General features: G+C 43.9%; 1 protein-coding gene across 1 annotated transcript in view; it reads right to left on the reverse strand.

Moving 5' to 3' along the window:
• Positions 1-12,573, reverse strand: part of polr1a (RNA polymerase I subunit A) — a 171,473-nt gene that overhangs the window by 114,727 nt on the left and 44,173 nt on the right. Inside the window, exons 14-17 of the mRNA XM_078553686.1 lie at positions 7,864-8,055; positions 4,426-4,575; positions 2,465-2,648; positions 771-853 (exon numbers count right to left, since the gene is read on the reverse strand). Of these exons, the coding sequence (XP_078409812.1) occupies positions 771-853; positions 2,465-2,648; positions 4,426-4,575; positions 7,864-8,055 (609 nt within the window). The remainder of the gene's footprint in view (positions 1-770; positions 854-2,464; positions 2,649-4,425; positions 4,576-7,863; positions 8,056-12,573) is intronic.

A 12,573-nucleotide genomic window follows, 5' to 3' on the forward strand; every position in this document is an offset into this window, starting at 1 on the left:
GGTCTGGCACCAGACATTGGAAAAGCGGAACTGGTTTTGGAGAGGATAAAGCAAATACTGATACCAAAATAAAGTGTGAAATTGAGGTCAGGCTGCATAAGCTTGGCTTCCATACCCTCGAGTTTAGAAAATTGAAGGGTAGCTAATCGAAGTGTTTAAAATGGTGAGTGTCATCCAACACTGTAGATAAAGTATCCGCTCTAGTGGGGCATCGAGAATGAGGGGAAATAATCTTAAAATTCTTTTCACATTTTGAACACCTCGATCAGACCATCCCTCTTTCTTTTATATAGTAAAGGAAATATGCCAAGTTTAAGCGACCTTTCCCCACCATTTAGCCCTCTAAAAGACAAAAATACTTCAATTCATAACACTGAATAATAAAAGTGCCTCATTTTTAAAAATAAATGTGCTTCTCACTTTTCCACTAAATTTCCCCGCCCCTCCAATTATTCATTGACCAGGCTGGTGATAAGTTCTGAGATGTGTGCCCATGTCCCTCCTGTATCTACCAGTGGTGTACAGGACAAATCGGCAATTCTTCTTCTCTCCTCTGCCCTCCAGTGGCACCAAAAGAACAGAGCCACTCCTTTGAACATTTAAAAGGGGCAATTTTCCCGACTTCACATTTCTAATCACAAGTCTTGACTGCCAAAATGGCTCCTTTACCATCACATTCAATTTGATTTGAATTTTTTACCATGAGATGCAAACCAAGTACACTGCACTGTTTAACTGCTCATATAATTAGAAATCAACAGCATCTTCACCTTGGCTCCACACCGTGTAGATTCTGCAATGATCTTCTGCCTCTTTGTATTTGCCTTCGGCTTCACTAGAATATCTTCAACATCTAATTTGGAAAGTCACGTTTAGCAAACATTGACAAGCTGGACAGAAAACTTTTATATACATTCACTAAAGAGTAATCTTTCTTCTGATACTGCAGTAGTCTTCTTAAGCTTTCAAAAACATATACTCTAACTGAGACATCTTCTTAAAGGTTAACATCCTATATCCTGCACATAATATCTTATTAAATCCTTGGGATGTTTCAAAGCACTTTAGGGCCAATTGCTTTCTTTTGAAATGCAGTGGAAACCATTGTGTAAAGTGCAACAAATAATGAATCCATTGCAAGTTGACAAATTAATTTGGATTTTTAACTTCTGTTTGCCTTATTTAGCAAAGGAAACAAACTTATAAGGCTCCACTCATGGCCTAGCATGCAGCCATTTTAGCAGAGCCCTGGGAACTTCTACAGACTGCTTACAATTCTTTTCGACAGCTTATGTGAGCCAGATCCTTGCCCATCCTACCATAGTCATAAAAGCAAAATATTGCGGATACTGGAAATCGGAAACAAAAACAAAAACACCTGGAAAAACTCAGCAGGTCTGACAGCATCTGCGGAGAGGAATAAAGTTAACGTTTCGAGTCCGAATGACTCTTCATCAGAACGGTTCTGATGAAGAGTCATTCAGACTCGAAACGTTAACTGTATTCCTCTCCGCAGATGCTGTCAGACCTGCTGAGTTTTTCCAGGTATTTTTGTTTTTGCTACCATAGTCATACTCTGCTTTCCATTCCAAGCCAATAATCTAATTTACAATTACCATGAGCCTTGGTCTGCCTTCACAGCTTCACATTTGGAACTTTCCCAAATGCCTTCTGGAAATTCAGGTAATTTATATCCACTTAACAGTTCTCAATGGCTAACAGAGAGATAATCTTTCTTAATGAATCATGTAACATTGATCTCTTCCCATTTAACATTCCAGCAGCCTGATTAAATGGACAGTTCTTTCTTTGCACAACTTTTCCCTGACAGCTGTTGAATGAGCAATCTGTGTATATACAGGTATTGCTCAGCCCACGTAAAGTAATTTCCCGATGACTGTGTCACTTTACGTGGGCACATAAAACAAAGTAATTGATATTCGATACAAAGATCTAAAAATATCTTTTCCTATGAGGAAAGATTGAGGGAACAAGGCCTGTATGCTCTAGAGTTTAGAAGAATGAGAGGTGATCTCATTGAATGTACAAAATTCTTGCAGGACTCAACAGGGTAGATGCACGAAGGATGTTTCCCTGGTTGGAGGGGTCTAGAAGCAGGGAACACAGTCTCAGAATAGGCCATTTAGGACCGAGATGAGGAGGAATTTCTTCAGTCAGAGGGTGTTGAATCTTTGGCATTCTCTAACCCAAAGGGCTGTCAAGGCTCAGTCATTGAGTGTGTTCAAAGCAGATGTCGATAGATTTCTAGATATCAATGATGCTAAGAGATACGGGGATAGTGCAGGAAGATGGTGTTGAGGTAGAAGATCAGTCATGGTCTAGTTAAGTGGTGGAGCAGGCTCAAGGGGCCAAATGGCCAACTCCTGCTCCTATGTTCCAAAATAAAAGTTTGAAACAGGGGAGAGACAGGTGACGTATTACATGGTAAGTCATAAACTGTTACCTAAAGTAAATCCCCTGTACAGCTGGAGGTAAGCTGTGAAGAGACGAGCCAGACAGGTCAGTACTTTTCCACTAGTCTCACCACCATACAGTTCCTGACAGCAGTGGACCAAGCCATAGGCTGAGCTGCCATAATGTGCTTTGTCCAGGACACCGCAGAGCAACTCTCCTTCCAGAATGACGACCTGCCATCCAAAAGAAAACCAGTGTAAGTACAATAAACATTAATGGGATGAAATCACATTCTGCTATATCAGCAACATCATTGCAAAATTGCATGCACTAATTTAATAAAGCATTAATACAGAAATAACTTTAATTTATATAATAACATATCACATCTTTCAGAAATGTCCCCAAGTACTTTACATTGAATTAATTCCTTTGACATGTGGTCACTGTTGTTATATACATAGCAAGGTCCAATAAACGGCAGCAAGATGAATAACCAATTAATGTTTTTTGTGTGTGTGTGTGTGTGTGTGTGTGTGTGTGTAATTGCGACAACCATCCGACAACCAGCGTATGAATAAACAATACTTCTGATTTAACCCTAAAGAGAGTTTGCTGCAAATCTAACAAACAGAGGCTTTGGGGAAACACAGCGATAAAAATAAAGGAGTTTAGTTTGCCTCTCTCCCTTGTCTGTAACGTAACACAAGCAATGTTAAAAAGACAGAGAAATCAATAATGACGCTAAGCTCCAAGTATAGGAAAAGTTGCATTGCAGTCATTCTAAGCTGTATTGAAGCAGCTGGCAGATGTCTCTAGTGGGTATTTTCTAATGATTTTCTTCTCTTTTCCACAGTTTTAAGTTGCCAGTTAGGGCTTCTCTATAATTAACTATCCCAGTAATTAATCCTCCATAGCAATAAGAAGCAGCCAGTTAGGTAAAGAGCTAATGGGTGAAGTGGCTTGAGCAGATTGCAGCTGCACCTCAACCAACCCCATCCCCACCAAGTGGAACTCACAATGTCAAAGCTCTGGGGTGGTCAAGCTCCCCCACTGTACCTTTATTTCTTGACGAGATCAGTCATCAAGATAAATGTCTTGTATGAGTACTAGTCAGCCTGCAGATCTAGACATTATTAAGCAGGTTTTCCAATTATCAATATGCTTTGAACACATTATGCAGACATGACACTCTGGTACAAACCAAAATGACAAACTGGTGGAATTTGAATTCAGTTAATAAGTCTGGAATATAAAGCTAGTCTCAGTAATGATGACCAGGAAACTGTCATTGATTGTCGTAAAAACCCATCTAGTTCACCGATGTCCTTTAGGGAAAGAAATCTGCCTTCCTTACTTGGTCTGAACTACATGTGACTCCAGGCCCACAACAATATGGTTGACTCTTAACTGCCCTCTGACATGGCCTAGCAAGCCTTTCAGTGCAATTGCAATTAGGGGTGAGCAACAAATGCTGGCCTTGCCAGCGCCATCCACATCCCAAGAAGGAATTTTTAAAAATCGAAGCTCCTGATTGGCCCAGTTGATAAAGACACTGTTGTGCCCTACAGAGTAAGAAGAGCCCACTCTGGTTTCCCTCGTCTGAGCCAGGTTAGCTGATCTCAGCTGGGGAAACATTTGGATCTGGTAGCTCAGCTGTAGAAGGGGGAAATCACCTGGTTTTACTCACTCCTGATCATTATCCAGTGAGCCTGCTGTAAAGTGTGTGCTTGTGGCAAGAACAGTAGCAGGCTCAGATGGGATTCATAGCCCACAACCGTCCATCTCACCGACACGTCAAATACCCCACTAAATCTCACACCGTCCAAACTCTCAAAGGAAGGAGGACAGCTCGGTCGAGTTGTCACAGGTGCCTGGTGCCCACAGAATACAACCCCCTGTGAGAGTCAGCACCTTGAGGGCAGAAGGCAAGAGGGAAAACTACCAAGCACCAAAATTCGATTTTGGACAGTCCAAAGATTGCAAAACACAATGCAAGTACTAACATACCTTGGACTCGGACATCCATTCCGGATCGAAGTTTACCACCAGGCGCTGTGGTTCTTTAGCCCAAGCCTTCCCACTGATTTTCGATTTTCCTATCAAGTTCAATGGTATTTGATCCTTGGGGATTACGTTAATCAGCAACGTAGAAACAACCTGAGAAGACAGCAATATGTTTAGATGCAGCACAGAGGAACAGGAAATAACCAGTGATAGCCCAGTAGTAAATAGCATTTTATTAACACAATAATTATATGTCATCCACTGCATTTGATACGCATGCAGCACCAACAGTGTCAGGGTCACACCATATTAAAGCGCTTAAAATTTTTATTCTTATGCAGTTCAAGCAGGGTTAAAATGGATACATTTTTCCTCATTTCAATGTTCTCTGTTCCTTCACTGAAAGTGCCAACTTCAGCACAAAAATGATTCCAAGGCGAGCGGGCACCACTCTCTCACATTGCCCAAGCAACCAAGTGTGAGCCTAAACACAGAGTTGAGGATCTATTGGCTGTGGATGGTTTCACAGCTAAGCCCAATCCTGCCCCCTTTTATCATCCACACTTTCCAGTGGTGGTGTGCAGAAGGGGCCACTCCATACCATTTGGCAGTGGGGAGGCTGCCTGGTTCCAATGCCCCCAACTCCCTTAACCAAGAGAGGTTGAAGTGAGCCTGCAGCATCCTCTACCAGCACCCCACCCAAGGTCAGTTAACTCACCAAAAGGAGGGTTGATCCTGAAAACCTTCCTATTACGTGTGGCTCACTACCAGATTGAAATCGCTCTCACTACTTAAGTCACAGCGGGGTGAATACTCTTCATCTGTTATTTCATTCTCTCTCTTTAAGACACCCCACCCACCCCCACACATGATCCCCTAGGAAACAGTGACCATAACATGGTAAAATTTAGCATTCAGTTTGAGTGTGAGAAATTTGGGTCGGAAACAGCTGTGCTAAACTTAATTAAGGGTAATTACAATGGAATGAGGGCAGAGTTGGCTGGAGTGGACCGGGAAATGAGTTTAGCAGAAAAGACGGTTGATGAACAATGGCAGGCGTTTAAGAAAATAGTTCATGACACACAACAAAGATATATACCAATGAAGGGTCCTAGGAAGGGGATAAACCAATCATGGTTAACCAAGCAAGTTAAGGATAGTATCAAATTGAAAGAAAAGACATACAATGTGGCAAATATTAGTGGTAACCCAGAGGATTGGGAAAGTTTTAAAAGCCAACAAAAGATGACCAAAAAAATAAAGAGGGAGAAAATAAACTTGGCATCATCTAATAAACTTAGGGGCCAAAGTGAACATAGGCCCCTTAGAGAATGAGGCTGGGGAAATAATAAATGGGGAACCAGGAAATGGACGAGGAGTTGAATAAATACTTTGCATCAGTCTTCATGGTAGAAGACACTAATAGCATTCCTTAAGTACAATAACTATCACTAGACAAAAGATACTAGGGAAACTAATGGGGCTAAAGGCCAATAAGTCATCTGGACCTGATGGGTTGCATCCTCAGATATTAAAGGAAGTAGCTACAGAGATAGTGGATGCACTGGTAGTAATCTTCCAAGAATCATTAGATTCTGGAAACATCCCAGAGGATTGGAAAACTGCCAATATAACATCCTAATACAAAAAGTGAGGGAGACAAAATACAGTTAACTATAGGTCAGTTAGCTTAACATCGGTCACTGGGAAAATGTTACAGTCTATTATAAAGGGTGTAATAGCACAGCATTTAGAAATGCATAACATAATCAAGCAGAGCCAGTATGGCTTCATGAAGAGGAAATCATGCCTGGCAAATTTATTAGAATTCTTTGAGGAGGTAACAAGCAGGATAGATAAAGGGGAACCAGTAGTAGTAATATATTTGGAATTCCAAAAGGCATTTGATAAGGTACCGCACAGAAGGCTACTTAATAAGATAAGAGCACATGGTGTTTGGGGTAGTATATTAGCATGGATAAAGGATTGGCTAACTAATAGCAGACAGAGTTACGATAAGGGGGGCATTTTCAGAATGGTAACCTGTAACTAGTGGAGTGCCACAGGGATCAGTGCTGGGGCCACAATTATTTACAATATATAGCAATGACTTGGATGAGGGAAGTGAATGTACTATCGCCAAGTTTGCAGATGACACAAAATAGGTGGGAAGACAAGTGGTGAGGATGACACAGAGTCTACAAGCGATATAGACAGGTTAAGTGAGTGGACAAAAACTTGGCAGATGGAATATAATGTGGGAAAATGTGAGGTTATGCATTTTGGCAGGAAGAATAGAGAAGCTGAATATTATTTACATGGAGAAAGACTGCAGAAAGCTGCAGCACAGAGGGATTTGGGGGTCTTCGTGCATGAATCACAAAAAACTAGCACGCAGGTTCAGCAGGTAATAGAGGAGGCCTTCATTTCAATGGGAATGGAATATAAAAGTAAAAAAAGTCTTGCTAAAACTATACAACCACGCATTAGACCACACCTAGAATACTGTGAACAGTTCTGATCTCCTTATCTAAGGAAAGACATACTGAAATTGGAGGCAGTCCAGAAAAGGTTCACTAGGCTGATCCCGGGGGTGATTAGATTTTCTTATGAGGCAGAAGTTGAGCCTGTACTCATTGGAGTTTAGATGAGGAGGAATTTCTTCTCTCAGAGGGTAGTCAATCTGTGCAATTCTTTACCGCAGAGGGCTGGGAGGCTGGGTCATTAAGTATATTCAAAGCTGAGATAGACAGATTTTTAATCAGTAGGGGAATCAAGGGTTATGAGGAAAAGGCAAGAAAGTGGAGTTGAAGATTATCAGATCAGATCAGATTATTTTTTTCCGTCCAATATTTTTGCTTTTGAACATCGAGTGACAATATCGTCAGGGGAACTGGGTATTGGGTCCAAAACAAAATGCAAGGCATTGTTCGACAGGGGTATTATTGGTTATGAGACCAAGGCAGGTGGATGAAGATACAGATCAGCCATGATCTAATACAAATGGCTTGAGGGGCTGAATAGTCCATCCCTGTTCCTAAGCAAAAGGAGCTCAATAAAAGTCAGCAAAGCTGTGTGGTGCTTAAACTCAGGAAAGCTTCTGCAAAAATCACCCACTCCAACTGGGTCTGGTAAGATTTTCCACCCACACACATCCCATCAAGGTCATCAGCACTCACTGATTAAACACAGCTGATCCTTTATTCCCATCACTAAATTCAGAAGCAATAAACAGAAGATCAGCAAATGGAATTAAAAATCTTTCTCAAGATTTGGTTGCGGAACTTGCAGGCAGGGGTGAGGAGACAGATGGTGGCACTCTGTTGGAACTTATTTTTATTGTCATGGACTGTACACAGTTTATCATTCCAGCACTAATTAATCTTTTATCAACTTCTGTTAGTGAGTTATGATAGGCTGCTTGATAATCAGCGCAATCACCTGCTTTCCAGTCCAGAGTGGATATGGTTTAATCACAGCGGGTTGAAGAATCTTCACCCGGCCCTTTTTGTCCGTAAGGCCTCGGTAGACGAGCTCCATGTACTGTTCCCGGGTGAAGAACCGGCCACGGATGGTCATACTAGTGCCAGAAACCATGTGATCCTGAATTAAACCTGCCAAAGGTTTACCGTCCTAATGGAAAATATCAAAGAGCATTTTATATTTAATAACTGATGTAATATGCAGGGAGAAGGTGACAACAGGACTACTTTCTACATAAACACAGAGAAAAAACATCCTCTTTCATCGAGTGGAAGGCAAAACATACTCATTGTTTCGACTAAAGCCATTGCCCCAGGGACAGCAGGTTGCAAATTGACATTGAAGGAAATGTTCACCGTCAATAAAACATCCTGATTCAGCATCAAGAGGTGTCAACAATAGCACTTACACTTATCAGAGTGAAAAGCTTCATCAGGTGGAGGGGAAATTAGGCACCAAGACAGGATTGGAAGAAAATGAGGTTCAACGGCTGGCATTAGAGGGTGTTTCTGAAGGTGGGAAGGAATAAGACCATAAGACCATCAGACATAGGAGCAGAAATTAGGCCATTCGGCCTATCGAGTCTGCTCCGCCATTCAATCACGGCTGATAAGTTTCTCAACCCCATTCTCCCGCCTTCTCCCCGTAACCTTTGATTCCCTTACCAATCAAGAACCTATCTATCTCAGTCTTAAATACACTCAATGACCTGGCCTCCACAGCCTTCTGTGGCAATGAATTCCATAGATTCGCCACTCTCTGGCTAAAGAAGTTTCTCCTCATCTCTGTTCTAAGAGGTCTTCCCTTTACTCTGAGGCTGTGCCCTCGGGTCCTAGTCTCTCCTACTAATGGAAGCATCTTCCCCACGTCCACTCTACCCAGGCCTTTCGGTATTCTGTAAGCTTCAATCAGATCCCCCCTCATCCTTCTAAACTCCATCGAGTATAGACCCAGAGTCCTCAAACGTTCCTCATATGTTAAGCCTTTCATTCCTGGGATCGTTCTCGTGAACCTCCTCTGGACCCTCTCCAGGGACAGCAAATCCTTCCTGAGATACGGGACCCAAAATTGCTCACAATATTCTAAATGTGGTCTGACCAGAGCCTTATAAAGCCTCAGCAGCACATCCCTGCTTTTATATTCTAGTCCTCTCAAAATAAATGCCAACATTGCATTTGCCTTCCTAACTACCGACTCAACCTGCAAGTTAACCTTAAGAGAATCCTGGACTAAGACTCCCAAGTCCCTTTGCACTCCAGATTTCTGAATTCTCTCCCCATTTAGAAAATAGTCTATGCCTCTATTCTTCCTACCAAAGTGCATGGCCTCATACTTCCCCACGTTGTATTCCAACTGCCACTTCTTTGCCCATTCTCCTAACCTGTCCAAATCCTTCTGCAGCCTCCCTGCCTCCTCAACATTACCTGTCCCTCCACCTATCTTTGTATCATCTGCAAATTTAGCCAGGATGCCCTCAGTTCCTTCATCTAGATCATTAATGTATAAAGTGAAAAGTTGTGGTCCTAACACTGACCCCTGCAGAACTCCACTAGTCACCGGCCGCCATCCTGAGAAGGACCCCCTTATCCCCACTCTCTGCCTCCTGCCAGACAGCCAATCTTCTATGCATGCTAGTACCTTGCCTCTAACACCATGGGCTCTTATCTTACTGAGCAGCCTCCTGTGCGACACCTTGTCAAAGGCCTTCTGGAAGTCCAAGTAGATAACATCCATTGGCTCTCCTTTGTCTAACCTGCTCGTTACCTCCTCAAAGAATTCTAACATGTTTGTCAGGCATGACCTCCCCTTGATGAAACCATGCTGACTTTGCCCTATTTTACCATGCACTTCCAAGTATTCTGAAATCTCATCCTTAATAATGGACTCTAAAATCTTACCAACGACCGAGGTCAGGCTAATCGGCCTGTAATTTCCCATCTTTTGCCTCACTCCCTTCCTAAACAGGGGGTTACATTAGCGATTTTCCAGTCCTCTGGGACCCTCACTGACTCCAGTGGTTCCTGAAAGATCACCACTAACGCCTCCACTATCTCTTCAGCTATCTCCTTCAGAACTCTGCGGTGTAATCCATCTGGTCCAGGTGATTTATCCACCTTCAGACCTTTCAGTTTTCCTAGCACCTTCTCCTTGGTAATGGCCACCATACTCACTTCTGCCCCCCGACTCTCTTGAACTTTGGGGATGTTACTCGTGTCTTCCGCCGTGAAGACTGATGCAAAGTACCTATTCAGTTCCTCCGCCATTTCTTTGTTCCCCACTACTACTTCTCCAGCGTCATTTTCCAGCGGCCCAATGTCCACTTTTGCCTCTCTCTTACCCTTTATATATCTTAAAAAACTCTAGCAATCTTCTTTTATATTACTGGCTAGTTTACCCTCATATTTAATCTTCTCCCTCCTTATTTCTTTTTTAGTTGTCCTCTGTTGGTCTTTGTAGGCTTCCCAATCCCCTGGTTTCCCACTGCTCTTCGTCGCTTTGTATGCTTTCTCTTTAGCTTTTATGCTGTCCCTGACTTCCCTTGTCAGCCATGGTTGCCTTGTCCTCCCTTTAGTATGCTTCTTCTTCCTAGGGGTAAATTTTTGCTGTGTCTCCCAAATTACTCCCAGAAATTCCTGCCATTGCTGTTCCACTGTCTTTCATACTAGGCTCATCTCCCTGTCAACTCTGGCCAGCTCCTCCCTCATGCCTCTGTAGTTGCCTTTATTCAACTGTAATACCGTTACATCTGATTCCAGCTTTTTCCTCTCAAATTGCAGGGTAAATTCTATCATATTATGGTCACTTCCTCCTAAGGGTTCCTGCACCTTAAGCTCCCTTATCAAATCTGCCTCATTACACATCACTAAATCTAGAATTGCCTGTTCCCTAGTGGGCTCCACCACAAGCTGCTCCAAAAGGCCATCTCGTAGACATTCCACAAATTCCTTTACTTGGGATCCACTACCAACCTGATTTTCCCAGTCTACCTGCATATTGAAATCCCCCATGATCACTGTAACCTTGCCTTTCTTACACACCTTTTCTATCTCCTGGTGTATCTTGTGCCCCACATCCTGACTACTGTTCGGAGGCCTGTACATAACTCCCATTATGGTTTTTTTTACCTTTGCGGTTCCTCAACTCTACCCACACAGATTCTACATCATCTGACCCTACGTCGTTTCTTGCTATCGATTTAATTTCATTTCTTACTAACAAAGCAACCCCACCCCCTCTGCCAACCTGCCTATCTTTTCGATAGGATGCAAATCCTTGGATATTTAGCTCCCAGTCCTGATCCCCTTGCAGCCATGTCTCCGTGATGCCCACCACAACATACCTGCCAATTTCAATCTGTGCCACAAGCTCATTTACCTTATTTTTTGGGACGCAGCGAGTGGTTGTGATCTGGAAGGCGCTGCCTGAGAGGGCAGCAGAAGCAGATTCACCCTCGGAGTCAGGGGTGGGGCGGAGGGAATTGGATAAAGATACGAAGGGGAAACGTTCGCACGGCCGGGGAGAAGACGAGCGGCCGAGACCGGACGGGAGAGGGTGGGGTGGCGTGGGTAATGACTGTGGGGCTGACTGGATGGCTGCTCCAGACGCACAGCAGAAGGCATGACAGGTGGAATGGCCTCCTCCTGTGCCGTGAGATGAGGCCATTTTGGCACAGGAACAGGAGGAGGCCATTCAGCCCCCCTCCTCGAGCCTGCTACACAGAAACAGGAGGACATTCAGCCCCCCTCCTCGAGCCTGCTACACAGGAACAGGAGGCCATTCAGCCTCCCTCCTCCAGCCTGCTACACGGGAACAGGAGGCCATTCAGCCCCCTCCTCCAGCCTGCTACACAGAAACAGGAGGCCATTCAGCCCCCCTCCTCCTATTACACATGGATGGGAGGATGCCATTGAACATCTTTGATCCTGGTGCGCAGGAACACTGGCTGAAACAGGTTACAGAGATAGCGAGGGTGTTTCTTTATTGGTTCATGGGATGTGGGCGTCGCTGGCTGGGCCAGCATTTATTGCCCATCCCTAATTGCCTTCTTGAGAAGGTGGTGGTGAGCTGCCTTCTTGAATCACTGCAGTGCCTGTGGTGTAGGTACACCCACAGTGTTGTTAGGGAGGGAGTTCCAGATTTTGACCCAGCGACAGTGAATGAACGGCCGATATATTTCCAAGTCAGGATGGCGAGTGGCTCAGAGGGGAACTTCCAGGTGTTCCCCATGTGTCTGCTGCCCTTGTCCTTCTAGACGATAGTGATCGTGGGTTTGGAAGATGCTGTCTAAGGAGCCTTGGTGAGTTCCTGTAGTGCATCTTGTAGATGGTACACACTGCTGCTACTGTGCGTCAGTGGTGGAGGGGGTGAACGTTTGTGGATGTGGTGCCGATCAAGCGGGGCTGCTTGGTCCTGGATGGTGCAGAGCTTCTTGAGTGTTGTGGGAGCTGCACTCATCCAGGCAAGTGGGGAGTATTCCATCACACTGCTGACTTGTGCCTTGTTGATGGTGGACAGGCTTTGGGTAGTCAGGAGGTGAGTTACTCTCCACAGGATTCCCAGCCTCTGACCTGCTCTTGTAGACACAATATTTATATGGCTGGTCCAGTTCTGTTTCTGGTCAATGGTAACCCCCAGAATGTTGAGAGTGGGGAATTCAGTGATGATAAT

The sequence above is a fragment of the Cetorhinus maximus genome, chromosome 1 (assembly GCF_964194155.1).
Source record: "Cetorhinus maximus chromosome 1, sCetMax3.hap1.1, whole genome shotgun sequence".
NCBI lineage: Eukaryota > Metazoa > Chordata > Chondrichthyes > Lamniformes > Cetorhinidae > Cetorhinus > Cetorhinus maximus.